At 36.4% G+C, this 21,689-nt stretch overlaps 4 protein-coding genes across 7 annotated transcripts; 2 read left to right on the forward strand and 2 right to left on the reverse strand.

Annotated features, from left to right (window-relative positions):
* Positions 1-3,165: 3,165 nt before the first annotated feature.
* Positions 3,166-3,786, reverse strand: LOC111464220. The gene has a single exon (XM_023108315.1). It carries the CDS (start codon positions 3,784-3,786, stop codon positions 3,166-3,168), a length of 621 nt encoding a protein of 206 aa, XP_022964083.1.
* Positions 3,787-7,381: 3,595 nt separating this feature from the next.
* LOC111464482 lies at positions 7,382-8,681 on the forward strand. Its single transcript, XM_023108700.1, has one exon. It carries the CDS (start codon positions 7,748-7,750, stop codon positions 8,324-8,326), a length of 579 nt encoding a protein of 192 aa, XP_022964468.1. The 5' UTR covers positions 7,382-7,747; the 3' UTR covers positions 8,327-8,681.
* A 3-nt stretch (positions 8,682-8,684) lies between these two features.
* Positions 8,685-14,510, reverse strand: LOC111464475 (homeobox-leucine zipper protein ATHB-15-like). 4 transcript variants are annotated; one of them, XM_023108688.1, is made up of 19 exons: positions 14,020-14,510; positions 13,360-13,653; positions 13,073-13,232; positions 12,790-12,893; positions 12,593-12,683; positions 12,136-12,231; positions 11,939-12,052; positions 11,759-11,842; positions 11,500-11,655; positions 11,313-11,387; positions 11,108-11,214; positions 10,832-11,024; positions 10,545-10,730; positions 10,361-10,441; positions 10,146-10,280; positions 9,627-9,949; positions 9,364-9,472; positions 9,099-9,257; positions 8,685-9,015 (listed from the first exon to the last, which is right to left on the reverse strand). In XM_023108688.1, exons 2-19 carry the CDS (start codon positions 13,566-13,568, stop codon positions 8,869-8,871), a joined length of 2,529 nt encoding a protein of 842 aa, XP_022964456.1. In that variant the 5' UTR covers positions 13,569-13,653; positions 14,020-14,510; the 3' UTR covers positions 8,685-8,868. The 4 variants fall into 4 exon arrangements, with proteins under 4 accessions (XP_022964456.1, XP_022964455.1, XP_022964454.1 ...); XM_023108687.1 differs by having other exon boundaries at positions 13,360-13,913; XM_023108686.1 differs by having other exon boundaries at positions 13,360-14,510.
* Positions 14,511-17,338: 2,828 nt separating this feature from the next.
* LOC111464548 (protein transport protein SEC13 homolog B-like) lies at positions 17,339-19,031 on the forward strand. The gene is made up of 2 exons (XM_023108791.1): positions 17,339-17,462; positions 17,797-19,031. The coding sequence occupies exon 2, from the start codon at positions 17,944-17,946 to the stop codon at positions 18,847-18,849; it is 906 nt and encodes a 301-aa protein (XP_022964559.1). The 5' UTR covers positions 17,339-17,462; positions 17,797-17,943; the 3' UTR covers positions 18,850-19,031.
* The last annotated feature ends 2,658 nt before the right edge of the window (positions 19,032-21,689 follow it).

Raw genomic sequence — 21,689 nt, forward strand, 5'->3', positions numbered from 1 at the left:
TTCAAGCCAGCTAGATATGGAGTTTTTAATCTTTTCGATCCACCAAAAATTTTAGATTAATATTAATATTAGTGACTCGAACAATTCAAATAAAATTCACAATCCAACTCAAGTCTCTATTTTGGGTCCGATTGTCCGATATTTTATTGTTCTTTTTTTTTTTAATTATTTAAAAAATTATATTTATTTAAAATACATATTAACTAAAATCTCATAAAATATCAAATTTAAATACTAAAAATAAATTGAATCTAAATTAAAAATAGTGAAATTACTAATTGCATTAAACTAACTCACAATTTTTTTATATTTAAAATTAATAATAATATGAGAGTTTGAGAGTGATTATTGTCATTTTTATTAAAGTATGGGAGACTATTAATCAAATCTCTTGATAGGAAGAAAAAGATTAACCAAATCCCACACGAAATGCCAACCAGCCGTGTGACCTCTCCACATGCCTACCCTTAATAATTATGGCCAAGAAAAACTATATATTATAAGATCAAATTAAATCATATAATAAATTGCGGCTGCCACACATAGTGTTACATGTAAAAAAACCAATCAAATACTTAGTTAAAAACGCGACACGTGTCCCATGCTTCCATGCTTTTACCTAAAATCGCCAGCGTTTTCTTTAGCTTTCTCAAAAATGGGCTGATTCAAAAATCAAAACGACATCAAAATCTCCCGTTTACCGAGACACAATAAGAAAGGAAATTTACATCATATTGACGTCATCATGTCACACCATATTTAATTTAATATACAATATTTATTTTTCAGTTTAAATAAATTTAGTATTTCAATTTTATTTAGTTTTGAGTCTTTAAATTATCGATATGTTTTAATTCATAATTTTTTTAATTTTGTTATTTTTAGTTTATACTAACATTTTTGTAACAATAGATTTATCTTCTCTATTATTATTTTTCTCTACCTAAATAATTAAATAATGCAATATATGTATTTAAAATAAATAAATTTGGTTACAATTTGAAAATAAACACGTTTAATTTGAAGTAATCGTATGTTGAGTAAACTCTTTAAAAGTTTTTTAAGGAACATGTGAGTGAGGTCAAAGCATACTAATCTGTGTTTTCGCTCTTAGAAGTGACGAGTAGGTAATGCGATCATGTCACAGTGGATGCAAGAGAATATCGAGACAATCAGGTATTATCATTCGTCAACACCCGTGTCCAAGAATAATTAAATTTTAGTTTTAAAAAATATAAAATATAAAAATTAACAAATATAGTAGGCACCAAATTTTGTACTAAAAACACAACAATTCTACATTAAAACAGAACAAAACAAAAAAAGAAATATTTGATTAATAATTATAGCAATAATTTAGTGAATTTTGTTGAATCAAAAGTGAAAAAGAAAAGAAAAAAAGTGGAATTGGAAGATATTTATGGAGGGGGGATGCATCAGATACCCAGCCGGTTACTTTATCACGCTCCAACGTTGAACAGAACACAATAATGGTACGATATTCACAGCCCCTCAATCAATTTTTCTCTTTTTATACAACTTTTTTTTAACAATAATTCAATCCCTTGGAACCATTTATTCACTCAAACTAACATTAATTTACTCAAAAATTTTAAAAGTAATGTTACATGTCCTAAATAACTTTTAATCATTTTAAAAACATTAAATACCACCCCTAATCAAATAAAATATTATGGGTATGTTCAAATCCTAGACAAGACCACAGCAACAGATGGTTTTGAGTATGAGTATAACAATTCAAACCAAACGCTGACACATATTATCTGCTTTGATCCATTACATATCACAGTCAGTTTTTAAAACACATCTACGAAAGAGAGGTTTTCACACTATTATGGACTCTGTTGCCCAGACATTGCCTAAGATGAGATCGTTTCAAATGGTAGTTGAAATGTTGGAGGACATAAGAGCAACGGTTGAGATGGTAAAGGCTGAAATGGCGAATTTGAGTGTCAAGCTAAACCGCACACGAGAGTAATGGAGAACCAAACCTAAATTTTTGAATTCTTATTTTTGTAATAGGTCGTAAAACGGACGTGAAACTTAGGGAAAGAGAGAAACATAAAGGCCATAACAAATCCCATTAGAATACAAATGAAATCTGTTGGCATGTCATGGCTTTACATAAACAAGAGAGTGAAAACAAAAGCAAAAAGGAAAAAAAAAGTTAGAATATTTAAAAAAAAAAAATTTAGAGGGGGCCAGCTAAGTAATAAGGCTTATATTGGATCAAAGCTTTAAGATGGTGGGATCCTTCCACTGTTCGCTTCTTAGTGGGAGCTGTGGTGTTAAGGCTGTAAAAGTCACTTTTCCCCCTCCCAAACGCCTTAATTTTTTTTTTATCATTTTCCACGTCGGATTCCCCATACATTTATACCAATTAATTCCCATTTTTTAATTTATTTTATGCAACTTGGACTAATTTATTATTATTATTAATTTCTAACTTTAATATTTTATAAAAATAATTAAAAAAAAAAGATTTTTGGGTCAGATCTGAAGATACTAAACATGAAATTCCATCGTTAAAATCTCAAATTAACACAAAATATTTAATTTGTAATTTAATATATTAAAAAGATATTGCGTCATAAAATAAAGAAAAGACGTCATATTTAAATCTACGCCTAAGAACACAACAGTACATATAAAAAATTGAAATATATATAATTATATAATTTAAGTACATTGGGTTATCCATTTTGGTAGATATTTTGTACTTCTAATTTCATTTTTTATAATTGTTTTTGGGAAAAATAAATTTTAAAGGAAGAGGCTATTTCAAATTTTTAAAATTAAAAAAATAATAATATGTTTATTGTTCTGTTCATGTTCAATAATTAAAATATAAAAAAGATAAGGAATTTGTACTTAAAATTGTACTTAAGTCGTTGGATTTTCTCATCATAATTAGGAGATACTTTGAATTTACATGAATGTGGAATCGAATCGAATAATTATAATATGAAAAATAATTAATAATTTTTTTTTTCAATTTTTTTTTTCATAAACAAAATACACTCAGAACTTTATTTTTCCATTTTTCTTATAATTCAAGACAACAACAATGCCACGTAGCTAAAAGGATTATATATATATATATATATATATATATAATTATCAGCTTCAGACCGGCGCCGGAGTTCAGTTCTCGTCGGCGGTTTTTTGGAGCCTGAGCTCCTTGTAAAACCTGCTGATGAATTCATCGGCCGCTTTGTCAACTAACGGATCGGCGTTAGCGTCTTGTAGAGGAAACGGCGAGTCGGTTATCCTAAGCTGACGGACTCTCCTGGGAGTCGGGCCAAATCCGGGGAGAGCAGGGGAGGCTGGGATTGGTGGTGTCGAGGACGCGCCGGTGTGGTTATTCAGAATCTCGACAACGGCATTAACGGCATTAACTGCAGCTGCGTCATCGTCGAGTGTGTCAGGCGCGTGAGCACACGCGAAGAAGGAGTTGTGGTTTTGGTTACGACGGCGCTTGCCGACGTGGAAGGCAGGGAAGGCGGGGCTATTGCTGCAGCTGAATTCGTACTCGTCGGCGCCGACAGGGAAGGGGAGTTGACCAGCGGAGGTAGGAGGAGAGGAGGAAGGGGAGGCGGCGGCGGCGTGGTAGTGGTGGTGGAACATGAGGTTGCTGATGGCTTTGCCGGCGAGTTTGCCGCGCTTGGTCATGAGATTGAGGTCGAGCATGAGCTTGCTCTTGGAGATGCCTTTACGGAGAAGGAAATAAACGACACGAACCAAATTCCAGACCTTTTTGGCCATTATGGGGAGGTTATTTTCCATTTTTGGGTCTGTAATTTTGAAGGGTTTTGGTGGATTTCTTGAGTTTTGGAGGGTTTTTTGGGGAGAGAGAAGAAATGGGAGCTGTTTTTTTCCAACACACTAAGAAGGGAAGCGGAAACAGGGTATTTAAAGGGGTAGCGGAGGGTGTATGGGTTAAGAAAGCTTTGTGTTGGGTGTACGGTATAGTATTTATTATTATTTTATTCATTAATTATTGGACTTTCAGCTAACCATTTTATAATATGCTATCGCCTCTCATTTTTATCTTATTACTTTATCTAAATTAATATTAATTTTCTATGGACCAAAATAAATGTATATACTCCAATTATAAGCTAATATTTAATAAAATAAAAACTAAATTAATAAAAATTCTCTAAAATTGTTAATATTTTATTTTAAAAATTCTAAACTTTTAAAAGTTTTATTTGTAGCTCAAATGCATCTATGCACCATTCGACTTAGAGGGTCTAAGATTGCTTTAGCTTTTTAGAGAGCAGAAGAATGTTGGGTTAGCTCTGCCTTGTTAGAGGTGAGAGGAATTGATGAAGAAATATTTTAGTTGGTTGAGGGCTGACTGACCCGGTCAGTCAAAACAGAGGAAAACAAAAAATGATGTATCTGAAAATGAAAAGGATGTTCATGATGAGACTTTCGTGCGTGCACTCAGACAAAAAAAGGTGAGCCCCCATGAGAATGCTGCAAGGATGATTAGAGGTGAAGCACCATAAGAAAAACACCCTTAATTTTGATATTTCGTGGGTATTTTTGAAACGGATTACTCAATATAATTTTGAAGAGAAAATTTAAACGTTTTTTTTTTCAAATAACTTTTAAACAAAATATTAACATTTTTGAAGTTTTTAGGATGTTTTTATTAATTTAATTTAAAAAATAGAGATAATGTGTTTTTTAAGTAATAAAGACCAAGTAAATATAACACTATTTGACACGTGTGTTTCGTAATTTGTATAATTGTATTTTTTCTTGCAAATGTAACTTCTGACACGTTGCAACGTTAATGATAATTTTGAATAGTTTTTTAAAATAAAAATAAACACGTGTCTTTTAGCCAGGCTGGACGGTGTGATTAGAAAGATAGAGCATGTGATCAAATCTCGATGGAGCCGCTGTTTCAGTAATATCTGGAGGAAGAAAAAAGGAGGCGGTTCAGCTTTTATAAAAGTTATGGGCCGTGATGGGATGTAGAAAGCCCAATAAGAATTTAATTTTGATCCGTGACTAGCATTTAAGCCCAATAGTAAGTTTAATGGGCTTTCAATATGGGCCTTCAACGTGATCATGGCATCATTTAATTGGGCCGTGGGCTGGGCACTTCTTTGGACCAAACTACATTAAAAAAAATCATTGTTTTGGGATCTCTTACCACTTGTCTATTTTGATGGCAGTAGACTTGCGATTGTGTGGTACTCATTCCTAGTAGAAGTTAAGCTATTCGTTCTTGCATCGCCTACGACCAAGCGACGTATGCTCGAACCTCTGCCTTGGTTCAAGAAGAAAGTTTTAGAAAACGGGGGCAGAGAGATTTGGAAAGAGAGTTTTGAAAGCAAGATTTGAGAAATTAAAATGGGTGTTATATGGGAATGTAAGCAAAAAGCAACAACAACCACTCCATTTTCTTTCATAGTGGATTTGCTATGAAATAAATAAATAGATAATAATTTTGTGCAAGAACTTGATTCTACAGTGGTATACTATTGTCTCGTTTGAGTTTAAGCTCCTTACTTATAAACTCATGATATTCTTCTTAATTAGTCAATGATATTCTTCTTAATTAGTCAATCTGAAACTTCTTTCCCAACGATCCTCAATATTGTTAACACTCCTACCGCCGACTTGGATTCAAAACGAGAAATCCTCAACCGAAGGAGAAAAAATAACACCCAAAAGGCAATATAAATGATAAGTTTAATATCTTAAATCGAAATTCGACACTCTTATTCATACTTTTCCATGATCTTCTCCTTAATTAACCATGGTGGTCGATTTTGTCGGTTCCTTCTACTCGATTCTCAAGAAACTCGTACCTTAAATCGAAATTGGACACCCTTATTTTGCACTTTCCTAAAAAGAATGAACAAGGATATGATCCCCATGCACTCTGGTACATGTATAAGTTCAATATCTCTTTTAACTTAGTGGGTAGCAGAAGCATAGAAAGGGAAGCCAAAAATGTCAAACTCCAAGGCCAATCACTACCAAATGCAAAACCCACTTGGTTAAAGGCTATGCAGTCCTGGTAGGCCTCGTTCGGCTCAAACCCACTTGAAAAAAAGCCACCTTTTTTTGTTCATCTTCGCTCATTTAATGCGTAGACAGTTCCTTTTGGTAATCATTTAATAACAAGCTTCGTTTGGCTTTTCGTGATACCTGAGAACTGAAGTTGAAACCCTTTGAAGATATTTTGCAGTGTGTGTGTGTGTGTGTTGGTGTGTGTTTGTTTTTGTATGGTCATAAATAATGGTGATGGAAACTGGAAAAGATGAAGCTTTTCAGATATGGCGTCTCTGTGTGGCTCCTGACTGCTGGCTCGTGACCTCTAAACCTCCTCCTTTTCCCCCTCTGAAAGTGACAATATTTCTGAGTAATAAACGTTTTTTGATTTATAAATTTGTGAAAAATAGGTTAATAATTGTTGTTAGCCTCATAAAAAAAATATTAAGGTGATATATGTGTTAGATGATGAGAGTCTCACGTATGCTAATTTAAGGAATTAATGACGCCTTTTGGGAAGTCAAAGCATAGCCATGAGAACTTATGCTCAAAGTGGACAATATTATACTAGTGTGGAAAGTTCGTGTTCATTTAACATGGTATCAGAGTCATGTCGTAAACTTAGTTGAACTTCGATTAAGGGGAGCCGTACTTTGTTCGAGGGAATGTGTTAGATGATGAAAGTCCACCATGAGAGCTTATGCTCAAAGTGAGAACTGATAATTTATAATAATCAATAAACTATATTCAAATTGATTTTGTAAACTTAACGTTTTTATTATTGAATGGTTGAGATTGTCCTTTTAATCAAACTATGACATAACTTTTAGAAAATATCAGTATTAATTGAGTTGAGATGTATAGTTACATTATACGCCAACTTTTTAAATTAAAATAGACATGACCGATTTTATTAATTTTTTTTAGAAAAATTAAATAAACAAAAATTTGAAAGTCACAATTGGTGTATAATTAATTACATAGATATGGATTAAATTTAATTATTTTTTTTTTTAAAATGTGTAAAATAAGTATCAACTTTGCATTAATTGATCAACTAATTCCAAAAAGCAAAACTTCATAGTGAAAACATGACATAAAGAGATGAGGCTTGTGACAGTTAAGTAGAAAGAAAAGGTAAACTTTTAGTGAAAATCAATAATATGCATTTTTTTTTATTTCTATTTACATGCAAATATATTATAATAAAATTAACGATTCTTCGTTGACATGATATATCGAAAGATTGTTCGAGGGAAATTAATTCGATATTGTATTGTACAATGGAACGGTAAGAAAGTTCTTGATTACAAAATGTAGAAACGATAAAAGACAATATCTTCAACAGTATGAACGACTCGAACCGAAAACAGACAATATCATAATAAATCGAAAAGACGAGAGTGTTCATCGTGGAATTGCAGCCATATAAATTTATTTTAAAACAACAAAAAGGCAAGCAACCAGGCATCAATCTCTGGAAGATTTGTGCATGTTCATGACTCTTCACGTTAACTTTGGTAAGTGTCATGTGAGTCTCCTTTCATCCACAGAAACTTCTTTCCTCCATACTCCCAATTGTTATAAATAACACCAAAATCTCCCACTTAACTTCTACAACCATTAGAAGATTATCCTCGTTTCACCCAGAAACTGAATTCAAGTTCTTAAAAAACCAAGCATTTCTTGTTCTTCTTCAACAAAAATGGCACCACATGGAGAGGCAATGTCAAGGAGCAACTTCTCCAAACCACCAAGACTTTCATCCAATGCCCTCCAAAGAACAATCTCCGACATATCAATGGAATTGAAGGAGTTAACGATAACATCAGATACCACACAAGGAACGCTTCCACCGATATCAGAGATCGAGGATGCACGGTGTGAGTGTTGTGGAATGTGCGAGGAGTACACTCAAGAGTACATTGATCAGATGAGGGACAAGTTTCTTGGGAAGTGGATTTGCGGGCTCTGCGCCGAGGCTGTGGAAGGGGAAGTTGAGAAGCATGGAGGGAGCAAAGAGACGGCATTGAACGCGCACATGAGCGCCTGCGCAAGGTTTAACAAACTGGGGAGGGCTTATCCAGTTTTGTTTCAGGCTGAGGCAATGAGAGAGATGCTGAAGAAGAGTAGAATGGATGGGAGAGGAGGCTTTAGGGCTAAGTCTTTGAGTCCTAGAGACAAAGCTGCAGCTCCAAAGAAAGGTGGGATTGCTAGGAGTTCAAGCTGTATTCCAGCCATCACTAGATCAGAGGATATTAGCAATCTCAAACTGCAAAACTAATCCATATTTTGCTTGAGATTAGCCACTTTAGCTGCACTTTTGACTTCCATTAATGTCATTTGAGCCTTCTTCAACACCTAGTTTAATCAACACCTAGTTTAATCGACTCGTTCGAAAGGTCATTTTTTTCTAGGTGGGTATCTAATATTTTTGTTGCCCTTTCATGGGTTTTTTTTCTCTTCTGTAAAAAGGTACCTAAAATTTGGTATTTGTATTGTTATGTGCTAATCCTTAACAAGTTGGTAAGCTTGTAGCTCAGTGTCAATGATGACGGGCTGCTTTACAAGCAAAGTAGTGGTATGAACAGCATGTATGGATATGAAGCTTTGTTCAAATAAATGATTTTGTTTGTTTACTGTTGTCAAATGGGGCACTGAAATTAACTAAGAAAACTAAGAACATTAGATACAATGATGAACAAAGAGTGTGAGTACTGAAGGGGCAGGCCAACTCTTAGGATCCAAAGTTTGCATAAACAAAAGAACTAACAAAAGAGATCTAACAGTAAATAAGTCTTGAACTTCATCTAGGCAACCTTAGTATCAGACAAAAGACCAGTTCACAAACATAAAACAGATGCAGTGTGCATTTTCTTCTTCATTTAGTACCTTCCAAGCCACAGCTCTTTCGTATGAGACAGGTCGGCCCATGCTCGATAGGCATATGCCTCCTTGAAGACAGGCAAATCCCTGGGAGAACAAGAGAGTATCATTAGTGATTTCGAGATGGTCGTTTTTTTTTTTGTGGAAAGGTTGGGGAAATGGGTAAAGACCTGTTGCATTATCTGTGGAAATTCGGAGCAGAGCGTCTTTTTTCCATGGTCGTCGAATATTTTTTCCAATGTTATGTCTTGTAGTGCAACTAAGGTTGTCTCGAGCATGTCGAGGCCTGCCTGATTTGCAAAAGTGAACACTGGCAATGCCTGCATAGGCTACAAAGGTTTTTGAATTAAGTGCTGCAGATATGTATAAGGTAGATGAAGCTTTTGCTCAATGTACAATTTTTTTCGACGAGACGATTTGATACGACATACACACCTTTAGAGAGCAACACATGATCGCATCCGAGTGATGCCACAATGTTTTCAGGACAAGCTCACCTCCTCCTTCGTTACCAGATTTTAATAGCTCCACCCCCAAGTAGCACCTGAAAGCAAAATTTGATAGGGCGAGCAATAGAGACATTTTCTTAAACTTGATCATTATAGACAAAGAATGTCATTCCCCAATAGCAACATGAAAAAGAGTATCATCTCAGCTAGACCGGGAATTGGAGAAACATGTTTGAAGAGAAATTATACCTGTAACTGTTGCAGATCCAACGAGCAAGCGTCTGTGCTTCAGGAGTACCGAGGGGAGATCTTAGTCCGCCATGAGAGCTTAAATGAGAAGGAGAGAGAGCTAATGCAACCCTCTGGACCGACGATATAATACTACGAACATATTGTCGAGCCATTGATGCCACATGTTCTTGCATATGGCTCTCAAATGCAAATTCAAAGGCGATCGTCATTACAGACCTCGTACAGCCAGAATTTACAGCGTCGTTTGGTGCTCTATTTCCAGCAGGCCCAATTTCAAGAGCAGAAGCAAGGTCGAGTGTTCGATTTGGGCTGGATGTTTCCTGAAACATTTGCTCAACAATATCAAAATAATGATAACAATAGAAGGAGAGAGCTCAAATCCTATATTTCACAAAGCCCCACCCTTCGATTAGCTAAGAAACAGCACTTAACTAGAGGAAAAAAAAAGCAAAGTAATCACAAAGAACCCATACAATAGAGAAGGAATAAGTTTATATTTGATTTAATTAGAGTAACCTTTCCGGAATCAAGTGGTATGATCCGAAACCCGGAGGGTAAAAGCGGTGCGTCATCAGCAAAAGAAGCATCAATTGGAGCAAATATTAGCTCAGCACATGTGCCAATGGCGTTTTCATCCATTCCACTGCAGAGCTATCAGAAAAGAAATAACAATAATAAGGACCTAGAGCCACTATATAATGAGATGAGAAACCTACTTAAGAAGTACTTACTTGTAGAAGAAACATTTCTCTAGGGATCATTGCATCTTCAGGTGTATGGCCAACGCCTTCCAGTTTAATCACTTCTAGAAGCTGAAGTCAGAAAAACACGATTTGGTTTCGTAACGGCGAGAAAGATACCAAGCCATGGCCTTAAGAATATAATTCATTGCAATATTTTCATAATGTAACTCACTTCTTCGTGCTCAATCGTGTGAGCTAGTGGAAGTATTACTTGATTCGCAAAACTTCCAACTCTGGACCCTGGTAAGCTCCAAGGGCCGACTTTAACAGCAGCAGCAGAATAAGCATCAATGTTGTTATCTGCCCATTCTGATCTGTGCTCCCGCAGGAACCTCAGTAGAATTGCAGGAGGCACATTCTGTAGTGGCAAAATTGAATGGATATACTCCTTATCTTCACATACAGGCAGAAGTTCATTGCTGATAATTTCATTAATCAAAGAGAAAAACAAAACTTTACCTGCAACAGCATGGATGCTCTAGCACATAAAACTGCATTACTGATGGAAGAAAATCCATTTGCAAATGAAATGTTCAATCCCATTAGCTTGTCAGGAGATGAATTTATGAGAATAGTTACATCATCCATGCCATCATTTCCCATCACAGACCACCCTTCGTCGTTAAACCCATTAAGTGCCTCGTTAAAACCCCTACAAAATATTCCCAGCATGAAAATAATCAACAAAGCTACATTATTAAAGCCAACATAGAGAATCGGTTGTTATGTGCTAACCGGGTTAGCCTTTGACCAAGTGCACGTAAGGCTGCAGGGCGTCTACCCCAGCCTGTTACATTCGACTGTGAAACTTCATGAGCTATCTGCCTCAACTGGCGTAGAGCCTGAATCAAAATGTTTGATTCAAATAATCTTACAAATTCATGAACTCATCACTGAATTCTTCCCAACTTAAGAAATTAATGGCCATAAGTGATCTTACCGCCATAGTCATCTTTTGAGCAAGAACAGTGGATGATTCATACAATGGACGCAATACTTCTGGAACACTCCATGGCTAAATAATGAATCAAATATACTCAAATTAGCCTTTTTCATTGAATTTAATAACATGTTTAGGAAAAAAGAGATGATTGATTGAGGAAAAAAGATAAAAGTGTATATGCTACCTCCAGATCCATATGATCAACAATGTGAATGATAGAACCACCTCCTTCACATGGTCTTATCAGATATCCACTCGGCAACATCTCTGCTCTAACAAAATGCTGCACTGGAGGCATGGTTGGACCATTCTGGGTGTTCTTAAGTGATCTCTCACAGATCTATATACATAAAATCACCAAAGATTTCAGACAACCAGCCCAAATGCATAAATGTAGTCGAAACTTCCAAAAGGTGTGTCGTAACAATCCAAAAATGGCATACCACAAGGCTACCATCTTCCAAAACAGAAGTGTAGCGTAACAACCAGAAGTCCCTAGCAGGCGCCAACGTTGTAGGCGCATAGAGCTACAAAACCAGGGAGAAATAAGAGGGTGTCAATGTCACCAAGATGCTTGAGAGTCAAACGAGAGACATGGAAAACATTTAGAAATAAACAGTAACCTGCATATAAAGCAGCTCAATGGTTCCACCATTAGCTGTTGGCAGCACATTTAGAACATCCACAGCTCGGCAATCGCGAAACCAAGATGGCTGATCCTTGAGGATTTCAGCAACCTGAAAGTTTTATTAGTCATTTTTACAGTCTCACTAGCCTAAACTTGAATGTTGACTTAAAATTTAATAGTCATGGTACTTACTCTAGTAGGTTCTAGACCCACCAAGCCACAGGCACGTGCAGCCACACCAGGGCAACCATGAGAAATAGCAACGATTCCAATGGAATCCGGACCAGGCTATACAAGGAAGATACAAGAAAAGGGCTTAAAAAGGTGATCTTTATCATATTCAAAGAGAACAATTTAGCCCATTCTAATTTAGAAAGTAACTTACTTAAGAAGAAAACCGTGACATATACCTCAAATAAGTAAAAGAAAAACGAAAATTGAAGAAAATAATAATAACAATAATAAAAACAAACAAAAGAAAACAAAAGTAATTATAAAAGGGACTGACATTTGGGAATATGATATTGGAGAAAACTGAATGAATTCACAGTAAATTTAAACTATTTACTGACCATAGATTCAGCATAACGAAATCAATTGTCAGAGTAGAACAATTTAACATTTAATGAAAAGAAGGGCAAAGCGACACCTTCATTCCAGGCATTTGGACCCACTCCACGGCAGTTCCAGTGGCCTTTGAAAGAAACTCTGTTAAAGTCTCTTCTGCAATGGACAAAAGTCTGAAAAGATATGAAAAATAAATTAATCCATCTGCAAACGCGGACAGCAATGTGGTCACAGATTACGATATTAGAAAAGGACCCAACAACCAAAATGCCCACTAACCCTGCAGGGCTAGCATCCCTTGGAGGAGGATGCTGAGATGTCAAATTGTGTTGACCGCTAGTTACCACCGGTTCACAATTTGTGTCTTTAGCTCCAAGCGTCGTCTGCAAAAATTCCATCACAAATCAATTCTACTCGACAAGAATCGTTTGTTTCCCCCTTTTTCCATTAATTTAACATCGAAAAAGGCATTTCGTTTTTTAAAAATCATCAATTTCAAGGAAACCCCATGAATCAGAAATTGAGAAAAGGTAATATTATAATAGCTCACTGCAAAACTCACACTCTGAGTATGCTGGCGGAAATAGCCATTCTCATACACCAGCTGTGAAACCTGCTTCTGCAGCCTATCATTCTCCTCCATTAGAAGCTTATTCATGGCCGTAAGCTTCCTATTCACAGCTTGAAGCCGAGACGATTCTTTCCTCTGTTTTTCACGACATCTGAAGAAACAATTTAAGGCAATTAAAACTCTAACTAAAGGGTTCACATCTTTTTCAAAATCTACTTCTGCCATAATCAAGTGGGTCATTATTGTAAGTACAAACGGATGAATTAAGCAAAGAGTACCTTCTATTTTGAAACCAGACTTTGATTTGCTTAGGCTCGATATTAGAAAGAATGGGGCACTCTCTGATAAGCTGCTGACGACGAATGGAACTGGGTTTTGGACATTCATGATAGAGCCGCTCAAGGGCTTCAACCTGCTCCGGTGTGTACCGAACGTATTTGCCGTTGTCGATACCATGTTTGTTACCATCCTTGCAGGACATAGCCATTATTAAATTTCTACCTCAGAATTCTCACGGAGCCGATGAAGTAGCACAACCCTCTTTGCTAAATTGGGCAAAACTTTGAGCAATCCTTACACACCCCAAAAAAAGAAACAAACACTCGCAGCTTATCAATCTACAACCCCTCCTACAAAATTCAAGTATAATAGTAATGGCTATTCCACTAGCAACAGCGTTAAAGATAAAACGATAAACGATAGCAATATCCGGAACCGTTACGCACTTGTCCTTGTTGAGGGAAAGTGAGACAAGCGCTAAACACAAGGATAAGCTAATCTTTCGAGATCAGAGCTTCAAACCAAGCTTGAGCTTCAGAAAATCAACAACGATCTGAACTTCCAGGACATAGAAACCACAAAATAAAAACCCTAATAAACACGAAAAAAGAAACAAATTCAAACCCATAAATTCCATTAGCTAGTTCTTCAATACCCACCAAAGATTCAGCATCCTTGTCGCTGAAAAATCCACCAAACACTCTCAGAAGCTTCAAACCCCAAGATTATCAATCCAATACTCAAAACGATCTCCCACTCAAGCCTCGGAAATCGCCGTATCGCCGATCCTCATGGTGCTGGTCGACGAGAACAACACCCAATCTCCAAAACATCTTGTGGGGATTCAGAACCAACAAACAGAGCTCAATACTACGAACGCCATAGAACATGAAAAAGGGACAGAAAAAAAAAAGTGAAAGGCTAGCTACAGGAACCAATCTGAGGTCTCAATGGAACCTGATTCTACACCATACGGTTCAATGAAAGAACAGCAATGGAAACCAGGGGAGAGAGAGAGAGAGAGAGAGAGAGAGAGAGAGTACGTTTTTGGAGGGATACTGTGAAATGTGAATAATTTTCACCTCTAAGCTTCCATTGGTTCGTCACTTTCGGCTCTGCTCGGAACGAGTTGAGTTTTTCCCTCCACTGTGCAGTGCGAAAATGGCGCATGTTTTTTTTTTTTTTTTTTTTTTTAAATATAAAAAATTCGATTCTCTAAAGACCAAAAATGCCCATCATGCTGTTTCTAACCAACTCTTCCTGCCTTATTCCTGTTACCACTCAAAATGTCTATATTACCCCTGCACTTTGGTAATAAAGTTAAAATTTACCACCAATTAATTTCTCGATATTTTTTTAAAAAATAATTTGATAAAATTTTAAATAACGCCTAATAAATTGACCTTTTCTTAGCCAAAAAGAATTTAGAAGGCAATAATTTTTTAAATTTAAATTTGGCAAGTATATTATAGATATTATTTAAAAATCCATGTCTATTTTTCAGAATGGGATATAATGATTGGAATAAAAGGGCTTTTTGGTCACACTGAACAAATGTGAAAGCGGTGACAGATATTAAAAGCAACGCAGCCGAAAACAAAAGGCTAAAAGTGGGAGTGGCAGAAACGTAAATTAGTGGGAAAATGAGGGGCATTAAAATAAAGGGAGGCGCTAAGAAGGATGCTTGAAAAATACAAAAGGCGAAACGGGGGGAGGGCTCAGAGGACACCATGATGAGGTTTCTTGCATGCGTCTCGGGTTTTAAATTTTTATTTATTTATTTATTATTATTATTATTATTATTATTTTGTATAAAATAAAATTTACTGAGTTTATTTATGGATAATTTTAATGAAATTACTTTTTTTATTTTTAATTTTGGGGGGTATTATGGGAATTAAATTTATATAAGATGGTAATGGCGTATCAACATAACATAGCCCCCATACATGACATGACTTGATATGACATGCGACATAATAATAATGATATGAAAAAATACCATTTCTATCCTTTGTCTTTTTTTTTTTTCTTTAACCCATCTTTCTTTTTCATTTTTTTCATTACTTTTTATTTTAGTTACATATTTTTCTCCTTTAATTGTTGTTACTTGCAATTTGGCGCGTTTTTTTCCAATACAAACAAAATAAATTAGCGCCCAAATTTTATGTTTTTTTTTTAATATGAATATTTAAAATCTATAATTGAATATAAAAATGATTAATGGTTATGAAACCAATCCTTCTTTAAAGAAATTTATTTAAAAAATAAAAGTCGATAAAGTTGAATGTCATTTATAAGGTTTCTTAGTTACTATTCGAAACAAAATAGCATCTAAGAATTAAAATTTAATATATAATTAAAATGAAAGAATGAGAAATAAAACAAGAAGAAGGGAGATGTTTGTGGCTCTGACAATTAAGCTCAATCATAAGTCCTCTATCCATTCAAGCTTTTATTGGAGCAAAAACCCCTGAATTACACTCATACAAAATTTGTAACAATCAAACTAGAATTAGATTATCTCTTACAATATTTAAAACCTTGTAACTTTGTTCTAAATTGGCTCGAATGCAATTCTACACAAAATTGCTTCAAACTTATAAATGACAAATATGATGCTCAAATTTGTGAGAGAAACGTCTCAATTTGAGATATGAATTACATCCATCCCCAATCGGATTTTTACCTAACATATTGTGGGTATTTATAGTCTCCACAAGAGACGTTTGTGGCTGACATTTAATCTCGATCTTCTTTAATCTTCAAAGACAAAGTCAAATTGATCATTTAACCCCTACAAACTTTATGCAATTAAAAATAGAACTTTATAACGAATGTTGATGTTCTTGAGTGTCTAAAAAAGTGCTTTGCCCGCGTAGGTTTGACATTTTTAATTAATCTTCTTTGGCAATTTTGAATCTCTTGGCGTTGCAACGTGTAATAAATCCATTTGAAACACGGTTATCACAGCGTTAAAAAAAAAATAATATTTAATTAAAAAAATAGGAGTAGTTTTTAGAAAAGAAGCATAAATTTCGATAATATTTTGATAAAATTTAATCCAAGATAAAACCATGGAAATGGCATGTAGAAGGCACGTGAGACGTGAGTTGGGAAAGAGAGTGGGGCCAGCCAGGGTGTGGTAGTAGTGGACAGGCATGGCCTGACAAGATATTGCTGGGGTCCACTCTCCCGGGGGATGACTTCAAGAATGTGTTTTTGTGGGCCCTCTTTCCCTCTTTCCTCAGCCGGATGGTGACGTGGCTTGAATCATGTTGGTGTTGGTAGTGGAGGTTTCTGGTGGAGTGGACGCCATTTTCCACCGCCGGAGTTGACGCCTTTTTTTCCCCCAAACGTTGACGCCGTCATGACCGGAGCCTTTCTCTTTTTCTTTTTTAATTTATTTTTTATTTATATATATAAAAAGAACATAGGATGCCAGTTTTATCCTGCAACTTATATCATATAATCAATCTTAATTTTAAAAATTAACTATACAAATATTTTATATACATTTAATGTAAATAAAACATGTATTTAAATTCATCAAATTAAATTTTTTTGAAAATATGAAATGCAGAGACTGACTGGCTGACGGCTGATGATGGGCCAAAAATCTGTCCAGTACAACGAAATCTTAAAGATACCAATAATAATAATAATAATAATAAAAGAGTAATATTTAAAGCTAATTTTAAATTTCGAAATTAATTATGTTTATATTTTTGGGAAGGCTGACTCAGAGAGATGATGCGAGAACATAAATGAGAGGCTATTCAGAAAATCTGTCCACAATTTCCCTAAAATATATATATATTTGGAAGAAAATTCAAATATGGGCCCAGGCCCAATATGCTCATTGGGAGTCATCGCGTCCATCAAAGGCCCAAATGAAACCACCAAAGGCCCAATTACACAGACTTCTGGCGGGGCGGGTTTCGGGCAAACGATAACTGCCCGTCCTCATTTCGCTTTGATTATTGTTCTTCTTCTCAAACACGTCCCCTTTCTTCGTGTTTTATTTTCCCTTTCCCCCATTAATCACAGGCGAAGAGTACGATCCCTTCTCCCTGAAAGCTGCATCGACTTCGCGTACGAGGTTTGCTCTTTTTCTCTTTTGCCCACTTGGGAGCTTTAAATTTTGTGTTCTAGGGTTTTGGGTCTTGTCTTACGATCCATGAATTTATCTCCGCTCTTTTCGTTATCGATTTGAGATTTGTTTCTTTTCCGGGTTTTCTTTTGTTACTGTGTTGTTGATTTCTTAGGATTTGGTTGACTTGATCGATCTGTTTCCAATGATGACACTCTGAAACTCAGAAATAAGATCTATCAATTTTGTTAGACTCGATTATCATTCGCAATTTAGTTACTCGAGGGTCGATTAGGAGTTGTCTCATATTGTTTCGAATTTCTGTTATGTTTTTGTTTTCCAGTTTATTTCCCCTTTGGAATCTGATAGATTGAAGACAGTGTAATAAGAATTGTATTTGGTCCGAGGGCTAGTCAGAAGTTGGTTAGGTATTCGAATTGATCCCGGTTGCTAGCTTAGCTTAAGAGTTAGACATATCGGTATTAGAGAAATGCCTGCTCAGAAGATTGAAAGTGGTCACCAGGATACCATCCATGATGTTGCGATGGATTATTATGGCAAGCGCCTTGCAACAGCTTCATCTGACCAGACCATTAAGATAATTGGAGTCAGCAATTCGGCTTCTCAGCATCTAGCCACGCTTACTGGTCACCAAGGACCAGTTTGGCAGGCTGCTTGGGCACACCCGAAATTCGGTTCTTTGCTGGCTTCATGTTCTTATGATGGGCGTGTGATTATATGGAAGGAGGGAAATCAGAATGAGTGGACTCAAGCTCATGTTTTTTATGAGCATAAATCGTCAGTTAACTCGATTGCTTGGGCTCCGCATGAAGTGGGTCTATGTTTGGCATGTGGTTCCTCTGATGGAAACATCTCAGTATTCACTGCAAGGCCGGATGGTGGTTGGGATACATCAAGGATTGACCAAGCTCACCCTCTTGGTGTTACATCAGTCTCATGGGCCCCTTCATCCGCGCCGGGCGCTCTCGTTGGTTCTGGTTTTGTTGATCCTGTTCAAAAGCTTTGCTCTGGTGGTTGTGATAATACTGTGAAGGTTTGGAAACCATATAATGGGATTTGGAAGATGGACTGTTTCCCTGCACTTCAAATGCACACTGATTGGGTTAGGGACGTTGCATGGGCGCCTAACCTCGGGTTACCAAAATCTACCATTGCAAGTGCTTCTCAGGATGGAAAGGTTATCATATGGACCGTAGCCAGGGAAGGGGATCAATGGGAAGGAAAGGTATTGAATAATTTCCAAACTCCTGTCTGGAGGGTTTCATGGTCTTTGACTGGAAACATCTTGGCGGTGGCTGATGGGAACAACGCCGTGACTTTGTGGAAGGAAGCTGTCGATGGGGACTGGCAACAGGTGACAACCGTAGAGCCATAGATCCAGTTTTTTAATTTTTGCCGCACATCTGGTTACAGACTTTATAATCAGCTTAGTACATGAGATATATCTTGTTTCTTTCGGAATATATATCATTGGTTTGTTCTTCTGCTTTAAATCTTGTAGCCACTTATCCACTTTGAACATTTTAACATTTATGCATTTAGTTCGCTTGAAAGGAACTCTTGAAAGCTGTCTACCGCCCTCCCTTCATTTGCCCTTGCTATCAGTTGGCTGTCGTAGGTAGAACTTACCACCATGATCTTGTGTTAAGGATATTTAGTACTAAATTATAGTTTATCATTATATCATATTACTATAGGTTTCTTTCCTTCCATTTATTGCTCTTTCCATTTATTTCTCTCTCTATATCCTTGTAATTTATTTGATTATAAATAAAGAATTTTCACACCGCACTGTGGTTTTAACAAATATTCTCATGGTATTAGAGCCGTTTTGGTTTAGCAACCCCAATTATTTATTTTCAATGGCTTCTGAATTCTTTACTCATCTTCTTCTCTACCACCATTGCCGGCTTTGACGCCGCAGGAGCGGTCGTCATGGCTGCCACAGGTGGAACCGGTTGATTACTCTTCGGCTCCACCCTTTTGACCTCCAAATCACCCTTCGCCATACTCTTTACATACAACCTCACATTTTCCAACACAATCGGTTTTCCCTTAGCCAACATAACCTCTCTCATTTTCTTCCCAATCGGTCCTTCATCCTTCATAGAAACCCTAACCTCAGGATCCTCATGAGTGTTCCTATCGAAAATATGTAGGATCTCGAGAAACCTATCGACCTTCGGTAGAGATTTATCTTTGGAATCTGGGCACCGCACTGGCCTCTTCACCAACCAAGTCGTCGCCGCCCTTCTTGACAAAATTGGCTCCTTCGCCCACTATGGCGACTATTCCGGCTTCAACATTGTCTTTGTCCCTTGCTCTAGGTTTTTCCCTTCTACTTCTTGGGTTAGGCATATTCTCACCAGAGCCAAGGCAACATCGTTGCTGAGCGACGATCCTTTTTCATGGGTTAGACATATTCTCGCCGAAGTCAAGGCAGAATCGCCGCTGAGAGACAATCCCTCTACAGTTTTCGATGGCCAAGAAAGTGTTTCTCTACGTCTCCTTCGAACCAGGTTGTTGACATCTTCACGAAAAGTATTTCTCGATCTTTATTTGAATTTTTCAGATCCAAGCTTCACGTTCGTTCAAATCCGACGCTCAGCTTGCGGGGCTGTTAAGAATATTTAGTACTAAATTATAGTTTACCATATATATTATATTTGATATTTTATTATAAGCAAGATATTTGTCTTATTACTATAAGTATCTTTTTATTTAGTGCTCTTTTTCATTTATTACTCCTTCCATATACTTTAATTTATTTGATGATTATAAATAGATAACTTCCACACTATTTTGTTATTGGCTGCATGAAAACTTTCGAGAAACACGAAAGGAATTCCTTGAAACCTTGTTAGTTTTATCATCTTTCCTGTTTTCTTCTCTCTTCAACCATGCCCGTCTATCTCCTATTGACCCCTTGCATATCCAACTTTGCTCAAGGGTCAGCCCCGGGTTATTAGTATAGCTGGCTTTAGAACCTAAATTTTCGTAGCCAGAGTGCTTCTAGGCCTTAGTCAAAGAATTTAATTTGCTAGAGTGCACTATGTCACAATCGCACTCTTGCAATAGCGGATAGCGATTATATAACACTTATTCTAACCAAGTAAACAAGTCAGCTGTGAGAAATACGAACGTCACGGACAACGTTGGTGTATGTTTGGGCCTCCAGTCACGTTGCGAGAAAATGTTTAGAAAATATGCGCGAGGAAATACACAGGCTCATTAAGAAATATCACGGGCTTAAATAACATATAACTCAGTGACGTGGGTGTAGACATGGTTTTAGTGAAGGGTCATACACACCCTCGTATTTACCCAAGGTGCAATAGTAAAGGCCTATCTACGATGAAAACATGTAAAAGGAGTTTTGGAACGAGCATGCAACCATGAACAATATGTCTTGGAGAAGCATGATCGTGACACGCTGCATGTTGTCTCCCTACCTAAGCTTCTTTTCATTAATAGGATCTTCTACAAAGAAGGTAACATGTTGCATACATGGAACATTTTATATGCAAGTTTTGACCAATATGACATGTCCTCGACGTCAGCAATTTATCTCGCTCAAACACATTGAATTTGTAAGGAATACATTAGTAACCTAGAAGAATGCTGAAGACATCAAATGAAGGACAAATAATATCTTTCAAAATTTCGTGTTCGACATAATGGTGTGGCCCGTGGTTGTTGAATAATACTCATTATGGGACTGTAAAACAACCAAATAAAATTTTCTTTGGTCACTACCTCTTTAACCCCACATTTATTAGCCATATAAAGTCAATAGAATCGACCCGAATTAAAATTACAGGTCATGGGTCACATTTGTTTGGCCAATTGCTTGAGAAAGGACCTGTTAATTTAGGACAGGGTACCATTTTTTCAAAACGAAGGTATTTGGAACCTGTAATCCAGCCCATTGAATTACTAAACGATAAAATAACTGCTAAATAGTAATATGGAAATAATATATAAATATAGACAAATTCAATTTAATTTACGTAATTTTAATAAAATTACCATTTAAATAAAAATTAAATGAAAGTAATTGAAATAAATTATTTAAAATAACAAATAAAAGAAAAAAGTGGAGGAGACAGAGGGGGAGAGATTTTAGGCGACGATGAAGTTGTGTGAAGAAGCAGAGGAAGCATCCGAAGAAGGAGGGGGAATACGTCCGTGCAATGCACGCGAGGGGGGGGGGGG

This window comes from Cucurbita moschata, unplaced genomic scaffold (genome assembly GCF_002738365.1).
Source record: "Cucurbita moschata cultivar Rifu unplaced genomic scaffold, Cmos_1.0 Cmo_Scf00030, whole genome shotgun sequence".
NCBI lineage: Eukaryota > Viridiplantae > Streptophyta > Magnoliopsida > Cucurbitales > Cucurbitaceae > Cucurbita > Cucurbita moschata.

Coding starts and splice junctions, on each gene's coding strand:
- LOC111464220 (XM_023108315.1), bottom strand. CDS start 3,786: ATGGCCAAAAAGGTCTGGAATTTGGTTCGTGTCGTTTATTTCCTTCTC.
- LOC111464482 (XM_023108700.1), top strand. CDS start 7,748: ATGGCACCACATGGAGAGGCAATGTCAAGGAGCAACTTCTCCAAACCA.
- LOC111464475 (XM_023108688.1), bottom strand. CDS start 13,568: ATGGCTATGTCCTGCAAGGATGGTAACAAACATGGTATCGACAACGGC. Junction 12,684..12,789: donor AGGGATGCTAGCCCTGCAGG/GTTAGTGGGCAT, acceptor ATATCTTTTCAG/ACTTTTGTCCATTGCAGAAG. Junction 10,442..10,544: donor ACACGATTGAGCACGAAGAA/GTGAGTTACATT, acceptor TTCTGACTTCAG/CTTCTAGAAGTGATTAAACT.
- LOC111464548 (XM_023108791.1), top strand. CDS start 17,944: ATGCCTGCTCAGAAGATTGAAAGTGGTCACCAGGATACCATCCATGAT.